Source organism: Paralichthys olivaceus, chromosome 7 (assembly GCF_024713975.1).
Source record: "Paralichthys olivaceus isolate ysfri-2021 chromosome 7, ASM2471397v2, whole genome shotgun sequence".
NCBI lineage: Eukaryota > Metazoa > Chordata > Actinopteri > Pleuronectiformes > Paralichthyidae > Paralichthys > Paralichthys olivaceus.
The window spans coordinates 660,198-682,500 of record NC_091099.1 but is presented as its reverse complement, the minus strand read 5'-3'; the positions used below and the strand labels follow the sequence as shown (position 1 = coordinate 682,500).

General features: G+C 48.0%; 2 protein-coding genes across 2 annotated transcripts in view; one reads left to right on the top strand and one right to left on the bottom strand.

Moving 5' to 3' along the window:
- spg11 (SPG11 vesicle trafficking associated, spatacsin) overlaps positions 1–16,068 on the bottom strand; it is a 16,478-nt gene extending 410 nt beyond the window's left edge. The window contains exons 1-39 of the mRNA XM_069527852.1: positions 15,854–16,068; positions 15,142–15,323; positions 14,832–15,059; positions 14,482–14,695; positions 14,069–14,194; positions 13,372–13,763; positions 12,988–13,133; positions 12,773–12,902; positions 12,479–12,634; positions 12,196–12,374; positions 11,856–12,032; positions 11,550–11,621; positions 10,995–11,122; positions 10,703–10,884; positions 10,426–10,621; positions 10,107–10,310; positions 9,679–9,785; positions 9,248–9,393; positions 8,791–8,949; positions 8,566–8,632; positions 8,021–8,183; positions 7,639–7,847; positions 7,447–7,546; positions 7,072–7,231; positions 6,670–6,948; positions 6,380–6,580; positions 5,673–5,780; positions 5,182–5,347; positions 4,786–5,000; positions 3,506–4,277; positions 2,921–3,063; positions 2,360–2,564; positions 1,824–1,958; positions 1,441–1,574; positions 1,219–1,338; positions 869–1,037; positions 687–763; positions 447–602; positions 1–119 (exon numbers count right to left, since the gene is read on the bottom strand). The exon at positions 1–119 is cut by the window's left edge and continues 33 nt beyond it. Coding sequence (XP_069383953.1) covers positions 1–119; positions 447–602; positions 687–763; positions 869–1,037; positions 1,219–1,338; positions 1,441–1,574; positions 1,824–1,958; positions 2,360–2,564; positions 2,921–3,063; positions 3,506–4,277; positions 4,786–5,000; positions 5,182–5,347; positions 5,673–5,780; positions 6,380–6,580; positions 6,670–6,948; positions 7,072–7,231; positions 7,447–7,546; positions 7,639–7,847; positions 8,021–8,183; positions 8,566–8,632; positions 8,791–8,949; positions 9,248–9,393; positions 9,679–9,785; positions 10,107–10,310; positions 10,426–10,621; positions 10,703–10,884; positions 10,995–11,122; positions 11,550–11,621; positions 11,856–12,032; positions 12,196–12,374; positions 12,479–12,634; positions 12,773–12,902; positions 12,988–13,133; positions 13,372–13,763; positions 14,069–14,194; positions 14,482–14,695; positions 14,832–15,059; positions 15,142–15,323; positions 15,854–16,068 — 7,037 coding nt within the window. The remainder of the gene's footprint in view (positions 120–446; positions 603–686; positions 764–868; positions 1,038–1,218; positions 1,339–1,440; positions 1,575–1,823; positions 1,959–2,359; positions 2,565–2,920; positions 3,064–3,505; positions 4,278–4,785; positions 5,001–5,181; positions 5,348–5,672; positions 5,781–6,379; positions 6,581–6,669; positions 6,949–7,071; positions 7,232–7,446; positions 7,547–7,638; positions 7,848–8,020; positions 8,184–8,565; positions 8,633–8,790; positions 8,950–9,247; positions 9,394–9,678; positions 9,786–10,106; positions 10,311–10,425; positions 10,622–10,702; positions 10,885–10,994; positions 11,123–11,549; positions 11,622–11,855; positions 12,033–12,195; positions 12,375–12,478; positions 12,635–12,772; positions 12,903–12,987; positions 13,134–13,371; positions 13,764–14,068; positions 14,195–14,481; positions 14,696–14,831; positions 15,060–15,141; positions 15,324–15,853) is intronic.
- Positions 16,069–16,345: 277 nt separating this feature from the next.
- ciao2a (cytosolic iron-sulfur assembly component 2A) lies at positions 16,346–21,950 on the top strand. The gene is made up of 5 exons (XM_020110590.2): positions 16,346–16,548; positions 17,821–17,985; positions 19,304–19,353; positions 20,620–20,665; positions 21,422–21,950. Exons 1-5 carry the CDS (start codon positions 16,521–16,523, stop codon positions 21,520–21,522), a joined length of 390 nt encoding a protein of 129 aa, XP_019966149.2. The 5' UTR covers positions 16,346–16,520; the 3' UTR covers positions 21,523–21,950.
- The last annotated feature ends 353 nt before the right edge of the window (positions 21,951–22,303 follow it).

Here is a 22,303-nt window from a genome sequence, read left to right as displayed (position 1 = left end):
AGCGGGCGGTGGCGTTTGAGCTCCTCCAGGTAAACGAAGTCTCCTTTCAGAATCACCCTCTGGTACAGAATCTCCGCCCAGTCCGGACTGACGCCGTACGCCTCCGACACCACGAACACCTGCCGGGACACAACACATCCTGTTTGTCTCACGCTCTGAATCCTGCGGCTCCGTCCACACTCATGCATGTCCCTTCTAGAGCATCACTGTTGCTATGGTAACGCCTGGCGACCACACTATTCTGGGTTTGTTGACTTTTGTAAACGATGACGCAAACTCTCTTCCTGATTGGTTCTCATCAGTCACATGACTCGAGTCATTGTGCGATGACTCCCATGATGCCCCGCTGCTTCACCACGTCACCAAACTGAGAAAACGTGTTTTTTTAAATATCACCAGAAAAAGGTTGTGAAAGTTTTTCAGCGAAAGCAGGAACAGGAAGTGACCTGGTAACATCGCGGCAGCCCGATGAGCGTTTTCAGCAGCACCGCAGGTCGCAGGTTGATGACACGTACGTCGGACTCCTGGTTCAGGAAGTGGAGCTGAAGAGCGACGAGCTTAGCTGTGCGGACGCAGCGAGTCGCCTGACGCACACACGAGTCCTAGAAAAACACACACACACACACACACACAGTTGATAACCCTGTGTGGAGTACTGAAGGAACAAACATGGAGGAGGTCAGTACCTTGGAGAAGCTCTCAGCCGCGTCCTTCAACAGACCCAACACTTTGACCAGCGAACTCTTCAGATCAGGCGTGACGACTGTTTGGAGACAAGTCAGCGAAACTCACGGTCACATGACGCCGCGGCCGACACGGAGACAAACCCTGATTCAGATGTTCACTGAGGATTTGGGTAAATTCTCACCCCACTCCTGAGACTCGATGATCTTCAGCTGCGTCCTGGCCGCCATCTCGTGGTTTTCTCCGATCTCCCTCCTCATGCTGAAACACAGCGCCACCATGTTGTGCTTCTCGCTGTCTGCAGGGAGGCAGCGTTTGATGTAGTCCAGCAGAGCCGTCTTCAGACTGGAGCTCTGCAGCAGGACAGACACTGGAGTTCATGACTGTGTCACTGCTCTAATTCCAACAGGAGCTACTCATCACACAGGAAGTGGAATCTAAACGATACCGAGCCGTCCAGTGTGTCAATCAGCTCTGTGTGTGTGTGTGTGTGTGTGTGTGTGTGTGTGTGTGTGTGTGTGTGTGTGTGTCCACCTGTCCTCGGTCCATGTCCACCTTCTTCCTCAGCAGCATCTCAAAGCGATGGTTCTGATGCAGCAGGTCAAAGACGTACGTCATCTCATCATATCTGCCGATACCTGTCAGCAGACGCACCTAAACACACACACACACACACACACACACACACATCTTTTTCTGAGCGCCTGAGTCACACGTGACAGAGGCGTGTTTTTCTGGTCAGTGGGTGGGGCTTACCAGTAGACTGTAGTGCTCTCCGGGGGCAAGGTAGGTGTGGCTGAGGTGACGGGCGGCCTGCAGCACCCTGACGATTCCCTCCGTGTTACAGGTGAGACTGAAGCAGTCGTGAGCCACGATCAGACACTCCACGACTGCAGGACAGGAAACAGGTTCTTACCTCCGACTCGTCAACACGGAGCGTCGCCACAAAAACAACTGATGTGGAATCATGAGACTTTATCTCATAAACTTATTGTCAGGAAATTATTCAGAGATTTTCCTTCTGAGAAAAAAAACTTTCTTATGATGCAGCGTGTGTGTGTGTGTGTGTGGGTCTGTGTGTGGTGTGTGTGTGTGTGTGTGGGTGTGTGTCTCTGTTTGTGTGTGTGTGTGTGTCGTACTGCAGCTCAGGTCTCTCAGTGGAACCATGTTGACATTTTCCAGCAGTTTGATTCCGACCAGATTCGGGTCATCACATAGTTTGATCAGCTGAAGCAGCGAGTCCCGCCCCTCTGACGGCCGGAATATCTGCTTCTCTGAGGGGTCACACACACACACACACACACACACACACACACACACACACACACACACACACACACACACACACACACACACACACACACACACACACACACACACACACACAGAGCGAGAGAGACAGTCAAATATTCATGACTGTCTGTGTGTAAATGTTTTGAACATCCACATCATCACCTATAACAGAGACGTGATTATACAAAATATATAACATATATATATATTATATATATATATATATATATATATGTATACACACTATAAAATATCATCTTGAATAGAAACAGTGACTCTGATTCAGACCAACTCTGCTCCTGCAGTCAAACTAACACGGCTGCAGAACAACTCTTCAGACTCTGGAACTTCTCACTTCCTGATGTTCAGGCCCTGCTCTCACCAGTCTGGAGGTCCTGGGCGGAGGCCAGCAGCGCCTGGCCCACAGCAGAGGAGACCAGCTGGGCCACCGTGTCTGCGGAGAGGCCCTGGGCTCGGATGAAGGCCTGAGCCTTCCTGAAGCGCTCGGGCTGATCCGACTGCAGCAGCAGCTCCAACACGGAGCGAGGCTCCTGACGGCAGATCACACTGAACGAGCTCTGCAGCTCCTGGACACGACGGGATTCAGACACAGAACACAGTCTCATCACTGGACATCATGTAATGACATCATCACCGGGGCGTTCCGGAGAAATCACGTCAACAAAACTCAAGTAGGAAATCTGAAGAGATTTTCTTGTGGAAGTCAAAACAGTGGGTTAGGGTGGATGATGGACATTTATAAAATGGACGGACACCCCGAAAACTAGAAGACATACAAAGTGTGTATTAATGGTCGACTGTGGCTCAGAAGGCTAATGGTTCAATTCCTGGCTCCTCCTTCTGTCCATGGTGCCCTTGGGCAAGTTTCGAACCCCACATTGCTCCTCACGTACAGAACAGATGCATGAACGTGTTATTTTACCTTCGAGAGCTGGTAGAGGCTGAGGACCTGTTTGCAGTAGTTGTTGCCATGGCAACACTGCTCCACCAGTTTCTGGAGCCGGATGGCGACCTCGTCTTCAGGGGGCGAGATCATGGCGAGCGTCAGGCTGCCGAACGAGGACGCTGGATCAGAGAGAGAGCGACGGGTGAGATGGATGAAACCAAACAGGAAACAGTCTTAGCTCCTCGGATCAGACTGAAAGTTGTCCACTTCTGTTTCATGTTGTTTTAAACTTGTGACTGTGTTAAATTCAAGTATTACGTAAACAGCTACAGAGAAATACAACCACTATCATTAACGCATGGAGGGAAAGAAACTAAGTACATTATATCAAGTACTACACAATTTGAAGTTTGTTGTACTTCACTGGAGTATTTCCCTCTTGTTGTTCTGCTTTTCACTCGATATCTATTTATTCTGGACGTTTATTTGGAAGATTTAGTTTCTAGTTACTTTGCAGATTCTGATTCTTGTTAGTTAACCAGCTGCAGGACGTGTTGTTCTCTGTGAACTCATACATGAATAATATAGTGATGAATGAATGAATGAATGAATGAAGCGTACAGGGGGTGATGCTCATCCTGGGCGGAGCCTCTGACGCCTCGTCTTGTGGTTCGGGGCTGAGTTCTCCGGACGCCAGCCCCCGGCAGCGCAGCACCACCCACACGTCCGGGTGATACAGAGAGAAGTAGCGGCAGACTCGGCTGGCTTCATGAATACTGCCCTCATCTAGCAGCCGGCCAATCAGTGAAGCCAGAACTCTCTTCTCCTCTGGCCTCAAGCCTGAGTTGATGTTCAGCTCCTGCTGCTCCTGCTGCTCCTGCTGCTCCTGCTGCTCCTGCTGCTCCTCGGAGCGACCCGGGAGTCCGTCCAGACGCAGGCAGGTCTCTGTGTTCAGAGCTGATAAGTTAGAGAAGGAGAACTCCTTCATGAGGACTTCATACGTGTTCATTTCAGGTGCGACGGCCGGCGGCAGGTTGAAAACACTCCCCTTCTCCATGGCCACCGTGAGGACGTGTCGCCGGACCCGGCTGATCCAAAGCTTCTTCTCCATGATCTCCAGTTGGTCGATGGGAGTCGGGCTGAGCTGGGAGAGCCAGTGAGCGGCGAGGCCCAGCAGGAGGCAGCGCTCCTGGACGTCCAGCAGCTGCGTCTGAATGTCTGCAGCTCCGGACGAATCTGAAGCTTCAGCCTGCGACAGGAAGAAACAGGAGGCTGATCCTGGATCAGTGCTGTCGCTCTTCAGCTGCTCCTGACTTTTCCTCCAGAAACTGACTCGGGTCTCCAACCTCCTCCACGTCGTCTTGGACTTCTGGGAGTTCACTTCCTGAAGGAGCTGCGTCACAGTGATGAAACGAACGTTATATATTATTCAGCTGTCAATCAAGACGAGTCCGCCTGTTTCTATATGATCAAGAAACACATTTCTGACGAGTTTGAATTCCAAAAGACCTGAAGAACTAATTTGTCGAATAAAACGTGAAGCGTAAGTGACGCCAAAACGTCGCCCCCTGGTGGCCGACTGCACAAGACTTCCTCCCCATTTTTTATATAAACAAATAATAATTCAAACCAAACTGATCAGAAACACTTTAAACATCCGAGTGATGACAACGACCTGAAATGACAGAATCATCTTCTGTCACATTTATTTAACGTCTACACTGATTCTGTAGTCTGGTCCATGTCCCGTCTGCTAACATGGAGGCAGCGTTTGCAGACAGCCACCAGGGGGCGATTGAGATGTTTTGGGATCTGACATGTCGTCCATCTTTATTTAAAGTCTGTGGTCTGACGGTAGATCTGGAGGAAAACTCCTGTGAACTGAGAAAACGTCGGCAGACCTGGCTGAGCAGCAGGTGGTGGACGGGCAGGTCGGCCAGCAGCGCCACCTTTCTGGCCTGACTGTAGCGCCCCCTGGCCTGCAGAGCGTCCACAGCAGCCTGGAACTCCTCCTGCTGGACAGAGGGTGAACTGCACTGAAGCAGCCTGGGAGAGAGGCTGATGTCTGAGCCCTGCAGCAACTGACTGAGCAAACTCAGCTTCCTGAAGTCTGGACCTACACACAAACACACACAGTAGATACAAACACACAAGAAGGACACAATAATAAAAACAAACGTTTTTCTAGACTTTCATTTTAACCGACAGAGTTCAGAACAAACGGGAGGAAGCCACTTTGCTGAGGTGAACATCTGCTGTTAGTATCGACCCCTGATCTCAGACAGGCTGACTCTCACCGTTGGATTTGAGGAGCTTGTCGACGTCGGCCAGGAGCTGCAGCAGGCGGTGGAGTTCGTACTGGGAGGGGCAGCGCTGCAGCATCGTGAGGAGCAGCGCTGAGGCCTGGCTCTCCACCCACTGCAGGGGGAGTCCACCAGGGGGCACTGGACCACTGTTTCTCAGCTACACCAGCAAAGACAAGAGACGACAGAGGAACAGCTCATTGTGGTAAGTGTGAGTGTTTGTAATGTTGTGTTGATACGTCTCTCCTACAGTCTAACATCACGTTATCTGGTTTGTGATGTGTGTGGTACAGTTACACAGGTTTGTGTTCATTCTACCTGGTTTATCTGCACTGAAGCTGCTGTGCATCCATGATCAAACTGTTGTTTGTCCTACTTTTACTTTATCAATCTACAAACACTTTATTTATACTGTGTATAATCCTGATTTGTATTTCATTGATTATTGGATCAAATCTTTCAATGGGCTCGTTGGTGGAACTCACAGTGATGAGCGTCCTCTGGAAATCCAGCAGCTTCACTTTGGCTTCAGAAAAGTTCCTGTAGTCACAACACAGCTCGAACATCCTGAGCACCAACACCAGGGGGCAGTCCTGAGAGACGAGTCAGACCACAGAGTCTGAACTTTAATGACCATCATCAGGTTCGTCTGATCTAATAATCATCTGATAATCACTAAAGTAAGAAAGTTTTAAAATCTGATAAAAGACAATAAATTTGTTCCTAAACACCCGAATGACTAAAATAAAAACAGAAGGTCCCTGAAGGTCGATAATATGAATATGATAATATAAATAATATGACGCATTTTTACAAACTTGTCCTGGATGAAAAGATGAATTTCATTCTGTGAGAGGAGCAGATCTCCTCTGGAGGAAACTTCATATTTAAAATAGTTGTTCAATCCTCTGAACCATGAGTCATCATCTTTCATCTGACTCAATATAAACTGGGTCAAACATCACACTTTAACTGCTGCAGGTGTTTTCACCTTCACCATTCTACAACTCGACACAACGGTTGTGTCTCTGTAGTTTTGTGTTTTTGTAGTTTTGTGTTTTTGTAGTTTTGTGTCTCTGTAGTTTTGTGTTTTTGTAGTTTTGTGTTTTTGTAGTTTTGTGTTTTTGTAGTTTTGTGTCTCTGTAGTTTTGTGTCTCTGTAGTTTTGTGTTTTTGTAGTTTTGTGTTTTTACTCTCTGGAAGAGCTCGAAGCCTCGCAGGAGGAGTCTGACGTGGCCCCGCCCCAGCAGCGTCCTCCAGATGATTGACAGGTCGTGCAGGGTCCACTCGTGGTGCTGTGGGGCTTCGGGCAGGTGGGCGGTGGCTTCACCCAGTGTGACATCATCGACAGAGGTCAACACCCACACACACAGACACGGCAGCAGCTCCGCCCCCTGTCAATCAAACAGTGGTGAGAATAACGTGTGTATTTCTTTAACAAACATCAAAGTGATGCTCCTTTGAACTGACGATGGTTATGAACCTGTTGACAGGCAGCCAGCACCGCCAGGGGGGGGCAGCGTTGTCCCAGGGCCTCCTGCAGCAGGTACCTGCAGGGCGACGCCCGCTCCTGGCTCTGCAGCAGAACCTGGAACAGCTCCCCGAGGAGCTCCGGACTCCCAGAGGCCTTTTCTGTGCTCGGAGACTGCGGCTGCTCCTCAGATCCACTGCTCCTCCTCTGACGGTGCAGCTGCAGCTCCTGGAACGCCAGGCTCAGGTGGGCCTGGAGGGCGGGGCCAAACCGAGCCACCAGTGATCTCACCTGGAGGAGGAGTTCACACGACAGGTGGCGATGATTCCTCTTAGACTAATAACGCCAGTTTGATGATGATGATTTCAACACTGACATGTTTAACGTGAGGACGCTGTGGAGGCGTGTGTTCACCTGCTGTGGCGGGAAACTGTGCAGCTGAACAAATAACAGGAAGTGAACAAACTGTCCGTCATCGGCGCAGTGGGCGGGGTAAACAGAGCTGAGCTCCAGATTGTGAAGCTGACAGAACTGCACTGGCAACGCCCACTCCTGAGAGGCCTCGTATGACGACCTGACACACACACACACACACACACACACACACACACACAGAGATATAAAATGCAGCTGTATCCATGGCAACATAATAATAATTAATGACACCTCACATTACATCATCAGACAAAAGTAATCAATCATCAGTTCAACACATCCTGTTGTTATTGAACACGTCTGTCAGAAGTAAACACGCGTGTTGACATGATTCAGGTCACGACATCGACCGACCTGCTGAAGCCCTTCTGCTCCACACTGTCCGCCACTGCAGCTTCCAGGTAACCAATCAGCTGCTCTGCTGCTCCAGGCTCCGCCTCTGCCAACTTTACTCCTTTAGACGCCAAAACAAAACCGATCATAGAGTGAAGAGAGTGTGTGTGTGTGTGTGTGTGTTGACACAGTGTGTGTGTGTGTTGTGTTTACCCAGAGTGTGTAGCAGCTGTGTGGGAGCAGAGTGTGTGTTGTGTTGGTTCCAGTGCTGCAGGATGGCATTCATGGCTCTGATGTCGACTCTCAGGCGGAGGCTGCAGATTCCCAGCAGCTCGCAAAAACACACGGCCGCAGCCGCGACAGACAGGACGTTAAAACACTGCAGGGCAAACTGGTACACCTGCTGCCGGGCCTGCTGCCAGCTGCAACACACACACACACACACACACACACACACACACACACACACACACACACACACACACACACACACACACACACACACACACACACACACACACACACACACTATGATTATTTTCCGTCTCACCTGACTCGACCTGAACAGCTGTGGAGAGGCGGGGTCAGAACTCACTGCAGCTTCATGTCGCTGCAGCTGCTCAGCTGCTGGACGAGGAACGTGGCGTAGGCGAAGGAAGGTCGGCCGTGACGGAGGTAGTACAGGAAGTCCAGGTTCTCCACCAGAGCGAACTTGTTGACCAGGTGAGGGCTGGAGAAGTGAGGCAGCTCCGACGTCTCTGCGGAGGAGGAAACCAAAAAAATAAATTACACACAGCTTCACATCTGTGTTTCTACTTCAGACATTTCTGTGAAAATTCTAATTGACAGATTTTAGGTCTTTGTCTCATTTAAAATTTGCGGATGTATGAATATGCAAATGAGCCCTTGCCTCTGCCTCTTCCCTCTCCTTGTTTTCTGTTTCACAAATGTTCGTTACACATGACGAGTGGTGATGTGGGAGAACATTAACCCGCTCTGCTTCAGCTAACTGTTGTAAAACTCGGATGATTAGCTGCACTTGACAAATGAAGGGGATTTCTATATGAATTCAAACCATTTGTAGAATAAAAACCAGGGTGTACAGGGTCAAACACTTGATTTTCATTGGCTGGAGCTCACCGGTGGAGTTGAGGGCGTTCGCCACCTGCCAGCCAAACAGCCGGGACGGGTCCAGGGGATGGAGCGACTGGAAAACATTTCATATGTTTACTACACTCGACACACAGCAACACATCCTGGAACAAGCAGGATGGTTCGTACACCAAGAAGTGACAACATTTCACAGAGGATGAGGCTGAATTTAATTATCTGAGTGAGGACCGAGGCTGACTGGTGTAAACATACCTGCAGGAGATGGTAAACAGAGACATCTGAGGACGGGCTGTGTCCCCGGGGCCCGGTGGGGAACAGGGCAGCCTTCAGTTTGGAGTAGGGAGCCAGCGCCATCTTCAGAAGTTGAGGGTCAACTGTCTTCCCTGACCTGCCTGACCCCTGAAGCCCCACCTGACACAAGAAGCCCAGCGACCACAGTTTCAGACAAAAGCAGGAAAGTGATGTTCGACATCTCGACGGTAACGAGGGATTTGTCAAAGTTCCTCAACCAATAGAATGTCAGGTACAAGATCACAGGAAGTCGTGTGAACTGTCGTCGGAACTTGGCAAAAACAAACTTTCATCACTGCTTTGCTCATCAGTGCTTTAAAAATGAAACATCTCTGCAGCAGAGGCAGAATCACATGTGGACACTTCACACGATTATGGTTTTATTGTGAAACAGCCAGGATCATTGTTTAAAGTTTACCTGGTCGATTCCTCCAGGGGCGAACATGACGGCAGCCAGAGCCAGCAGACTGTGTCCCTCCAGCAGGAGGCTGCTGAGAGACGCCTGACTGCCCGGCAACAGAACCTGAGCGCTGGTCAAACAGGCCTGGAAGAGCAGTCGTGGGTCTGGATGCAGAGACGGACACAGAGGACTGACTCAGTGTCACAGTGCACGTACATGCGTTAGAATCGAACTTGATCTAACGTGAGTGATCGTGAGATAAAGCGGATTAAAGTTAACTCAAGTAAACAAAGTAAGAAAAAGATAATCCCCATGTAAAGAAATGAAACTAGGCTGAAATAAAACAAACTAATTTAACTTGTGTCTGACTGAGTGAAGAAGATTTCCAACCAAACTATTAATGATCTGTTTTAATAAAAGTTATTGATCATGAGGAGACAGTCTGCTACCTGTCAGATCCCTGGTGATCTCCTGGATCTTCACCATCATCTCCAACCAGGGCTGACTCTCAGACAGGCTCTGATTGGTCAGGAGGGGGCAGTTCCTTGGAGTCAATCTGCGGCGAAAGAAACACGGAGGTCATGAGCTGACGGATACGTTACAGTTAAGTGGCTGTAGAACTGAAACACCGTCAAAGAATCAATCTCCACTGAAATCTAATCAGTTCTTAACGTGTTCAGGAAGTAAAAAGGTTTTGTGAGGTCACAACCTTTGACCGCCAAAATCTGATCAGTTCATCCTTCAGTCAAACGGAACATTTGTGGCAAGTTTGAAGAAATCCCCTCGAGGCGTTCTTGAGAAACCATGTTCATAAGAACTGAATCCCTCTGGCCACTGGGGGGCGCTGGCACAGAGACATAAAGTGGTGAGCACACACCTGTAGTGCTCCAGGTAGGTGTAGAGCAGGTACTTCAGGTTGTGATCCACACAGAAGGTGATGACGAGGCTGTGGAGGTCGAGGCCGAGGGACGAGCGGTACTGAGGGACGGGCGGAGACGAAGCCATCACCCCTCCCCCCTGAGCCAGCCGCCACAGCAGCTTCTCTAAATCTGCCAGCTCCTCCGGGATGAACCGGCCTCGTCTGGAGGGAAAACAAACAGGAAGTTCAATCCAACAACGTAAAGAAGAATCTTCACCACCACAGTTTCCTGTTAAATGTGACCATGACGACCACTGGATCTAACTAACACCTGTACCTGGCCAGCAGGTCCAGGATGTTCTCCCTCATGTACGTGCTGCACAGTGTGTTGTTGTTCACCAGCTCTGGAACCAACTCCGGCCACAGGGAGGCGCCAGCGGTCTCCCGGTTCTGGATCCAGTCGACCACCCGCTGCTGGTCGTGGAGGGCGGTGAGGTAACGCCACAACACGGCAGGGTCACAGGAGCTTAACTCTGAAGATCCAAGAACACGAGGAGAGCTCATTAAAAACGAGAGACGTCATTCAAAGTCGCTCGGCGATGTCGGGTTCTAACCTGTGTGCTGCAGTCTGGACAGGAGGACGGCGGTCTGACCGCTCTGGTCCCAGTTCCTCACCCAGTCCAGTCTGACGTTCTGCCAGAGCCCCGCCTCCTCATCTGACCACCTGTGTCCCACCAGCTCCCCCAGGACCTCCTCGTCCCCGCCTCCCGTCTCCCTCTGAACCATCTGAACGCCGCTGGAGAGACGGTGAGTTGAGACAGAGACTTAATGTCCTCGTGGATCATGAAACAGCTGAATCAAGATGGTCGCCTGTGATTCATCGATGAGAGGAAGATGAAAGTGTACCTGAGCCCTGTGGCGTCCGCAGGGCAGCGAGATGGAAACACTGATCCCAGCTTCTCCAGCTCCCTGATGAACGTCACACTCTGCATCTCCTCCTCTGTAAAATAACTCCGCCTCGATAGCTCCTCCACCTGCGAGTAACCAATCACAGTCCACATGGACTTGTTAACATGACGCCGCGGCGGCCCCGTGGAGTCTCAGCTACTTTTTTTTTTTTTATCTGTCTGCCGTCATAAAGTAACGAACTACAGCCAAGTCAAGAAAAGCATTTGGAAATTACTAAATTAGCATATGTTAAATATAATCACTAGATCTTCAGATTCAAAAAGCATTTACATACGTGTTGGATCCATGTTAAACCAGAAACAACTAACAACAGAGTCTTACGGCCACGCTGAAGAAATAAGAGATCTCCAGAATAAAGTTGAAATATTACGAGAACCAGGTCATAATTTCAGGCTTCTGTGTCACGTTAGAGGGAGAATATGAGAAGATCAGAGAATAACGTCATGACACAACATAGAACACGCCGTCATATGATGAAAATCACACACTCACCACAAACTCCCTCAGGTGTTTGTCGTCGGTGTAAAGACAGAAACTGTGGAGCTGCTTCTTCACACTGAAACCCTGGAAACAGATTCAAGGACAGAACGTTTCATCGGTTTGACTTGATTTAAAGAAGCAGCTGCAGCTGGTGAACGAATCAAACCACCTCCCGTCACTGACGTCCTCCATCAACACCTTTTCAAACAGCGGCTCTAACGTCAGGACACTTTCAAACCTTTGCTCTTCAACATGTGCAGGTGAGATAAAGGAGAAAAGGCGGTTTGATTGGTTGACGGCTCAGGGACATGTCCTCACCATGTTGACGAGGAGAGCGTTAGCGGTCTGCGCGTCTCGCTGCTGCAGGCGAGAGAAGACCTGCCGCAGACCCTCCATCCTCAGAGCCGACAGGTGCTGCTCCGGGCGGCTCCGCCTCCTCAGGATGGCCTGAGCTCTGGGGATCTGATTGGTCAGGATGGATTGTTGGACCAGTTCCTGCAAAACACACACACACACACACACACACACACACACACAGACACACACACACACACACACACACACACACACACACACACACACACACACACACAAATATTTAACAAGAAGGTTTGACACAAAAGGAAACACTACTTCATTCACGTGACTAAGACGTCACCTCCGTCGGGAGATGCTCCCATTCGTCCTCCAGCGTCGCCTCCTGCAGAGCTGGAGCAGCAGAGTCGGTGCTGGAGACATCGCCCCCTGCAGGCCAGGGATATCTCTTCATGTAGCTCCTCAGTTCAGTGACGTAGCGGTCCAGAACGTCCACGCAGCTCTGCACACCTGCTTCCTCGTCTGCTCACACAACAGAGCATTGTGTTACTTATGTTGGACAGATGTTGGACAGGTGTGTGTGTGTGTGTGTGTGTGTGTGTGTGTGTGTGTGTGTGTGTGCTTACAGTGTGAGCTGGACAGCACAGAGCGGATCTGTGTGTTGACGAAGTTCAAGGTGAAGTTGAGCAACTGTTCTGAAAACTGTCGACTCTGAGCTTCACTGTTTGAGTCTCTGACGGCCGAACACAGCAGGTCCAACGCAGGACACAACTCCTGGACACCTGCACACACACACAGACACACACGCACACGCACACGCACACACACACACACACACACACACACACACACACACACACACCTGAGCAACATGGATCATCAGAGTGGTGGTGATAGTGGAGGGTGAGGCGTATACATACAGTCGGACAGGCTCGGTGTGGAGGCCGTCAGCTGATCCGCAGCACCTGACGCCGGTGACGGGTTCAGAACGTTTTCTTTGCTCTTCAGGTAGAAATCGACCGTGTCCAGCTGACGGTTCTTCAGTCCGGCCTGCAGCGAAACATAACTTTAAAATACAGCAGCCGACAGTAAACATCTGCAGGCGGTGCCCGTGAGGATGGGCGCTACCTCCTACCTGCAGGGCGTGGATGGGGATGGAGCAGCGCCCCCAGCTGTTCAGGTGACACACTGCATCCACTGTGGCTGCACTGCCGAACAGCATCAACCTGCTGAGCAAGTCCTGCTGGGAAACGGAGAACAAGACCTGGAAGACGCCGGCCTCTGGAGACGAAAGAGTAAGATGTTGGAAGTGAAGGTGTAATGATTAGGTTGTCCTCTTTGTCGGTGTGTCGTTCTTCTTGACTAAACATTTTGTTTTATATGGTTGTTATTCACACAAGGTCGCTCAGGGAGACACAAACGTTAGATCCGTCACCGTCTCTACTGCAAAGCTCCATTAATTCAGATTCCTGCCTCGACTGTGATTTACTGCCTGTTCACGACTCCGAGTCCGACTTACTCTTCAGCAGTAGTCTGTGCTGTCTCTCTCCACAGCGCAGAAGTGGAGCCGCCTCGTCCTCCTCCTGGTGGTAGCCCACACTCCCGGAGTCAAAATCCCACGAGGCTACTGTGGTCAGCCTGTTGCCGGGGGAGACGAAGGTCAGCAAGGCAGAGAACTCGGAGACAGTGAGCAGACACGGAGCAGATGAGTCAGGGACAGCAAAGTCGATGGTTGCACCGCCGCTAGGGACTCTACTGTGGGCCGAGGAAGGAGCCTGGTGGGACTCCAGGTGGGGGAGGGAGGAGGACCAGGACATCCCGGCGGGCTGGGAGGAGGAGGAGGAAGAGGAGGGGGGAGGCGGAGCCTGCTGAGCTCTGCTGTACATGGAGGCCAGATGAGCTTCCCAGGAACTAGAGGTGAAGTCAGACAAATGAACGTTAGAGAGAAAAGTGAAGAATCATTTCTATCTTTTATTCCCAGAAAAAAAAATGTTTTGTCTCATATCTGGAAAAATGTTCATCTAATCATCTTCACACAAAATTGGTGCAACACGGATACGTTCAATATTAAGAAACTTTTAATCAAGAGGCAATCAGCGCCGTGTAGTAACTGTGGGCGGGGCAAACTATTGTTATGCCATCACCACTGAGAGCTGAGAAAACATTTAGTTCATAATCTATAAATATAAAGTCAGTGTGATGACTCAGCAGTTTACCGGTCAGTGCTGAAGGTCGATCCGAGGGCGGCGAGGCTGCAGCTCGACAGACTGTCCTGGTCTCTCAGAGGCCTGAGGTCGGGTGGAGCAGGGAGGACGGCACAGATCAGGTGGTGTGGATACATCCTGGAGGACAGAGACATGAAGTTCTGTTGTTTAGTCTGCCTCAGATCAGTCGATGCTCTTACTCACTCCATTTAAAGCAACACTAGGCCCTTTATACACATATATATATATACACACACACTTACCCTTTTTGGAATCTACTGACCTCACCTGTGTTTTATCTTCTAGCATCTCTTATCTTTCTATAAAATTGAATATTTTCAGCTTTTATAAATTCGGACTTAAAAAAACCTGTTGACAGTTAATCAACTGCTCAAAATGAGGTTGGTTTCTTTCTGCTGCTGCACCTGAAGTAGTGGTCGAGGTCAACGCCAACAGCAGCGCGGGATTGAGTGACGGCGACGGCCGTGCTGAGGTCGGCCGACACCTGGAGGAGGCTGAAGGAGGAGGAGGAGAAGGTTGGAGCAGAGGAGACAACATCGTCCTCCTCCAGGTCGGAGCTCAGGTAGAGAGGGATATCAACGCTGGCCAGCAGATCGCCGGCAGAGATACTGAACACAGCTGGAGGACGGTTAAAGAAAAGACTGCAGGGGGATTCAGAACAGGGATAAAGACTGAACAAGCTTGTTAGAAGTAGTTTGGTCCAATCACAGACGTGTTTTCTGGATGGAACTGCAGATCTGGGGTCTGAGGATACAGATGACTCCAGTGGAGCTGAGGGTGAACAGCGTGTCTCTGCAGACACAGTGATTGACAGCTTCGTGTCTGACGCCATCAGTCGGCTGGATGCTGCAGCAGGTTAATATCTGTGGCTCCGCCTCCATCTGCTGCCACTGCAGCTGCAGCAGCCAATCATCATTCAGCAGCACGCAGCAGCGGCCGGCGGCGAACGACAACAGACGCAGCGACTGTAGCTTCAACACACCTGAAAACAAAGTTTTACTCAGTAATATTTACACATTAATATTAATGTGTTGGTCGTTCCTGATGATGAAGGCGGGACTCACTGGGGTCCTGCCGCCGCACAGTCTGCAGCAGGAAGTCTGCAGAACATTCAGAGACGCAGAGCAGAGAGACGGCGGCTGATCGTTCAGCCTCCACCTCCAGCAGCTTCAGGTCACACTGAGATCCAACAGCCAGAAGTCTGCTGACGCCCCGACTGTGGACGCTCTGCTCCTCCCAGGAAAAACTGCGGACAAAGAAATAGATGATTCTGTGCTGGACTGAAGCAGATGATCTCAGGCCATATTTTATAGGAGAAAAGTGGAAACTTGTGAAACCATCATATGACTAGTTTAACTCTTTCTATAGAGCAGAATGTAGAATTAATTACCAACAAACTATAAAACGACAACATCCATATATAAAAATACTGTCTTTAAAAGTTATTAGCTTCAGAATTCACTTTCTGTTCGCTTCTCTTACAAATGCTTTGATTTATTATCACAACTACACTTTAACACAAGTACAGATGAAGTAAAGTTAAAGTCAGAAGATGTGACATCACAAACACAGTGTGGACTTGAAGCTGGTTCAACAGGAAACTGGATCCATTAGTAAAACATTATCGAACACGAAGTATTCTGTTATCATATAGTATTTTAAACCTCTCCCTCACACACTCTCTTCTCTCGGTCTGCGTGTACTTGTACTGCGTTTACTCTGACGTCACATCAGGTAACTCAGGTGACAGGGTACTGAAGTGAACCGGGGACTCACTCGGAGTAGGATCCGTCCACAGCCGCCGGAGGAGCGTCTCTGTCCCCCGGGTCCCACAGCAGCAGCCGGCCCGGGGCCCCCGGCAGCAGACAGCCGAGCAGGGAGCCTCCAGGAGCCAGCTGCGCTCTGCGGATGTCCGCCACCTCCTCGCGGGTCTCGGGGATCACTGCCACCGCGATGGGGCTCCTCATCTCCGGCCGCGGAGCCTCCAGCATCTTCCTGCTGTCCGCGAGACCGTGGTCACATGTCAGCTGTCACATGACCCGCCGCTCCGCGTCAGCTGATACACTCCGACCAATAGGAGCACGGCAGCTAGAATCAGTGTTTGTTGAGTAACTTCTCTTAAATAACTCCGTTCACTGTTTGTTGAGTCTCTTTATTCTTCGTGTTTAAAATAATAAATCTTCAGTCACACGAGAACGATCCAGAGCTGCAGCTTCAATCATGGAGGCTCCCGCGTCACAGACCACCTGACCCGGAAGTTTACAACAGAACAGGAAGGTGAGCTGAAGCTCCGCCTCTTCTCTGTTTCCGGTCGCTGTTCCGTCAACATGGCGCCGATTAACCGACCGAAGCTCGAGTCTGTGTGACGGTACCGACCAACACGAGTCTGTGTGACGGTACCGACCAACACGAGTCCACCGGAAACTGGAGCTGGAGAGAGAACATGGAGGAGAAAGCGTTAGAGGTTTATGGTGAGTGTGTAGTACTGTCAGTACTGTTAGAGTACTGTTAGTACTGATAGAGTACTGTATAACTGTTAATACTGTCAGTACTGTCAGTGTACTGTCAGTACTGTTACTGTCAGTACTGTATAACTGTTAATACTGTCAGTACTGATAGAGTACTGTATAACTGTTAATACTGTCAGTACTGTTAGAGTACTGTCAGTACTGATAGAGTACTTGTTTGAGTACTGTTCGAGTACTGTCAGTACTGTTACTGTGTAGTACTGACAGTACTGTTAGAGTACTGTTAGTACTGATAGAGTACTGTATAACTGTTAATACTGTCAGTACTGATAGAGTACTGTTTGAGTACTGTTAGAGTACTGTATAACTGTTAATACTGTCAGTACTGTTCGAGTACTGTCAGTACTGTTACTGTGTAGTACTGACAGTACTGTTAGAGTTCTGTTAGTACTGATAGAGTACTGTATAACTGTTAATACTGTCAGTACTGTTAGAGTACTGTATAACTGTTAATACTGTCAGTACTGATAGAGTACTGTATAACTGTTAATACTGTCAGTACTGTCAGTACTGTATAACTGTTAATACTGTCAGTACTGTTAGAGTACTGTTAGAGTACTGTCAGTACTGCTTGAGTACTGTCAGTACTGCTTGAGTACTGTATAACAGTTAATACTGTCAGTACTGTTAGAGTACTGTAGAACAGCTAGTGCTGTTGGTACTGTTAGAGTACTGTCTGTACTGTTACTGTGTAGTACTCTTAGTAATGTTAGCGTGTAGTACTGTTAGTACTGTTAGTGTGTAGTACTGTTACTACTGTTAGAACTGTTAGTGTGTAGTACTGTTAGAACTGTTAGTGTGTAGTATTGTTAGAACTGTTAGTGTGTATTACTGTTAGTACTGTTTATGGTACTGTTGGTATATGGTACTGTTAGTATATGGAAGTGTTAGTATATGATTAGTATATGGCAGTGTTAGTATATGGTACTGTTAGTACTGATAGTATATGGAAGTGTTAGTATATGATTAGTATATGGTACTGTTAGTATATGGTACTGTTAGTACTGATAGTATATGGTAGTGTTAGTGTGTAGTACTGTTAGAACTGTTAGTGTGTAGTACTGTTAGAACTGTTAGTGTGTAGTACTGTTGGTATTAGTAGTGTGAGTACTGTAATGGAGTCACTCTAGTGAAAAGTGTTCAGGAGCGTCAGACTGTTATTTTTAGACGGTCTGTTGAAAACAGTGTCACATCTGGTTTCCCTCCCTGCACCAGATGTGATCCGGTCGATCCGGGACCCGGAGAAGCCGAACACCCTGGAGGAGCTGGACGTGGTGACGGAGAAATGCGTGGAGGTCCAGGAGCTGGGAGAGGACGAGTACCTGATCATCATCAAGTTCTCCCCGACCGTCCCTCACTGCTCCCTGGCCACTCTGATCGGTGAGTCAGCGTCAGGAGCTGATGGACATCAGAGACTTTTCAAAGAAGGTCGATGGTTTGTTGTCTTCAGGTTTGATCAGCGTCTCCTCAGATCGCTGCTGATGATGTCACCATCACTCAACATCCCATGAGTCACAGCGTTAGGTCCATTATTCAGTCTGGGTTTGATCTGCCAGTTGAAAGGATTTAACGAGAGTTTGAAACGTCCTCGCCACTCAAGAGACTTGTTGTTGCAGGGACATTGACCTGAGCTGAAATCTGTCTCCAGCTTTACAAACTGTGAGGGACGTAGGAAACTGTTTGTAACGTGTACAAGTATAAACTCAACCCTTTGCAGTTTTATTCCAGATGTTACTTGTTACTGTAAAAGTTTGTATCCACTCTCATGAACATCAGGAGCGTGTTCATGGAGGTTAACACTTGGTGGCGCTAATTCTCCAGGGAGGTGTCGTTATAAAACTGCAGAAGAAGAGATGACATCATTTAAAGTTTCATTGACAGGTCAAAACAATGAACGTGTGAATCATTCTCTGTAAACAAAGATGGACGACATCACAGCTCCCAAAAGTTGAGCCAAAACATTTCAATCGCCCCCTGGTGGCTGGCTGCAGTAAAGCTCAGAAACCTCCTCCATGTTAGCAGATGGGACATGGACCATACCAGCCGCTCCCACAGATCATGACTCAGGGTTTGTTCGTTCTATAGTTTTGACTTTTCACCACATGACTCTGCGTTGCTGTGCGTTGCTCCGGGTCTGTTTCACTTCCTGCTGCACAGTTTGTCAGCTTCTGGAAACACAGCGGAGATGAGGAGTCGTGGTCCGAGCAGCCGATCCCTCGTCATCGCTGCAGTTGGTGTAACTGACAGTTTGACCCTTTGTCTTCACGCTGTCGGCCGTTTGCTGCGATCTAATCTGTTGTGGGCAGGAGTTGTGGGCGGGGGGGGGGGGGGGGGTTGTATGACTCAGCTGTAGTTCCTGTTCTCGTCTGTGTTTGACTCATTAATGTGACTCAGACGACCTGCGGCCTGATGGAGTCGACTTCATGTTTGTCCACCAGAGGGCGTTTTTATTCTAGTTCACAGATCATACGTGAAGACAACGAATGTGTGTTTCACCTGATAGCAAATATCACAACACACACCAAGTGACAGACTCTTGTGTTATTGTGTGTAGGAGAATAAATCATCATGAAACTGTGGTGGGATGAATTAGAATATGTTTGGTTCCACAGCTCAGATCCACTGACTCCAGACCAGTTTTGTGTTTTCAGTTTGTTCCACTGCTCTTGTCTGACGGCCATGTTGTGTGTGTCTGCAGGTTTGTGTTTACAAGTGAAGCTGCAGAGATGTTTGCCTTTTAAACACAAGGTGAGTAGCAGCTGGATTCTGGGTATTTACCATCACTTGGACATTTTAATACTATTTAAATGTTTACTGACATGTCGGTACATGCATTCACCAGCGTTAATGTGGATTCACGTGTTCACCGTTAATAATCACGCTTTCACAGACATCAAACTCCACTTTAATAACTCATGTTGTGGGAACTGGACTCTCGAGTCTTTTTCACACAGGAACTCTCCGTGGGAACTAGGAACCTTTGCAGAAAGCTTTTGTTTCCGCCGCAGGGAGCAGGGTCTAAATGAATCAGCTGGGAAATCTTTTCCCCGTCCAAACAAGTGGAAAAGTACTTAAGGAGAGTTCGTGAACCTTTGTTGTGGGGCTGACGGATCTAAACCAACCTAATTAGCGCAGGGTTTTATTTCAGCCACCAGTTTTAAAAACCTGCTGCAGCGTAAGTGATCTTATTCACAGAAGAAATCTCTGACAGCAGCAGCACGAGCTGAGTCTCTTGTGTTGTGCGATGTTAGTTTTGTGTTGCTTGTTTTGAGTCCCCTGGTCTCCAGACCCTGGTGGATGTGCAGGTGAACAATGATCTGGACGAACCTTCTAGTTTCTTGAAATAAGGTTCAAGTAGTGATTTGGACTCGAACGCTGGGGACTCAAGATTGGAATGTCTCTACGTCCTCCTTCCCACCGAACACGTCCCTGTCCCCTCGCTCAGTTTGAAACCTCTGGATGATTCTCTCATCTCATCGAGGATCATTTCACAGGGAACGTTTGTCGTTGCAGTTCATCCGTTGACGTTTTGAATGATAAGAATATTGAACTTGTTTGTATCGATGGTTAGAAAATGTCGGAGGTGAACTTGGGTGGGCGGGGGGGGGGGGGGGGGGGGGGGGGGTCCCATCTGTTAGCAGATGGGACACGGACCAAATAAAAAACTGAAGTATACATTAAATACATGTTTGTCAAAGGTTTGGGGGAATTGAGGTAGTTCTTATCTTAGTAGTGATGGAACTACACTCTGTCGTTAATGTATATCTTTGCTCACACACACCTTCGTGATGTATTCACAGTTTATTAATTGATATTTGTTTGTTCAGTTTTACTTTTTGACTTTACTGTCATTCTTCTTTTTTTTAATCCTAAACTTGTTTCTGTGTTTCCACTCCGTCTCGTTTATTCTCCTGCCAGCATTTAAAACACACCTCACTTTGTTCTTCATTGAATTTCATGAACAACAACTGAAAAGAACTTTTCTCATCAGCTGTTTTTTCCTTGTCTCCTCAGTTGGAAATTTACATTTCAGAAGGAACTCATTCTACCGAGGAAGATAGTAAGTCTGTTTTTTAAATTCAAGAGAGCAAATGGTTTCTTTAGATTGAACGACCTCCTGCTGAGACCGTTTTCCACATCCTCTCTGACGCAGAGTCCTGGAAATGTGGTCAACAAAAACAACATTAGTATAATTACAATTGTGATGCAGCTTCAAGGAACAAAACTTAATGACAGTGGAGACTTATTTTCTCATGTGAGCAGCTTCAGGGAGTTTTCAGACGGAACAAACCTCAAACTCAGTGATTTAAAAATGCTCACGGTGGTGTGGGTTAAACTGCATGTATAAAAAATGAAAATGAGTGTAAAAAGAATTTCCCCTTGAGGGATCAATAACGTTTCAATTATTATTTGTTAAACATTTCTCCAGGAGTCAAATTCAAACACAGTGAGAGAATCCCGTCATCCATAATTCATCCTCATCATTCATCCTCATCATTCACGTGACCTTTAGTTTGGAGCTTCAGGTCAGATGTTGAAGTTAATCTGCTGCGAGACAGTCATCGTGTTCAGATTTCGGTTTATTGATCTTTTCTGGAATCAGACAAAGTTTGTGTTTTTGTTTCCGCTTTGACAAAAGGAAACGAAAACTGTTTCATGACACAAACTCTTGAGAAGTGAGGTCGGACATTTTCTGGAGTTTGTCTTTAACATCTGGAGAAGCAGCAGGAGATTGTCTGCGTCAGACTCGTTCACAACAACAGGACAACATCTGGAACGTTCACGTTAAAGTGTGTAATGTCTGTTTGTGTGTCAGTTAACAAACAGATCAACGATAAGGAGCGAGTGGCGGCCGCCATGGAAAACCCCAACCTGAGAGAGATCGTGGAGCAGTGTGTCATCGAACCAGACGACTGAGGAGCCTGTGTGTGTGTGTGTGTGTGTGTGTGTGTGTGTGTGTGTGTGTGAGAGGATATTTTTCGGAGGATCCTCGTCTTGTGTCGACTCTGAGGACGTTTGATTGTTTTTCTCCAGTGAAAAGTTTGAACAGTGAATAAATGAAATAACGGTCGGGACGGACTCTGGCGTAAAGTGACGGACGCGTTGAAACAGGAAACGCCTCCCATCCTTTTTAAGTTCCTCCCTCCTCCTCTTCTGCTCCATCATTGGATCCGAGGGAGAAACGTGTGGAGGAGACGGATGAAGTGTCGGCTCATGTTTCTCTGTGGTGACAGTTTTTTAGACTTTCAGAAATGTGCTCAGGTGATTCAGTCTGAATATGATTCTTTACATGTGATTGTTTTTTTAAAGAACAGATGAAGAATAAAATCAGTTGTTGAAATCAACGAGCTTGTGAATCGTGTTTGACTGAATCAGGAAAGATTTTCGTGCTCACGCTGTTCAGTTCAGTCCAGATATCGTGTTCATAAGGTCGCATCTTCCTGTCTCCCTCCACAATAAAAGTCTGGGATCAAACACAGTACCAGTCAGATCCAACATTTCTAATTCCACTTTTATTTTTGATGTCGCTTCAAACTCTTATTGGAAAATGAAAACAATATTTATGTTGGTTATTAACCAGATTAAAAACCAACAGTTAGTTTTTCCTTCTTTAAGTTTTTATGTTTTTGAAGATGAATTTTTCTGATTCTTCTTTTTTACTTCAGCTCATGAATCAGTTTTTTTTAAATGAACCTTT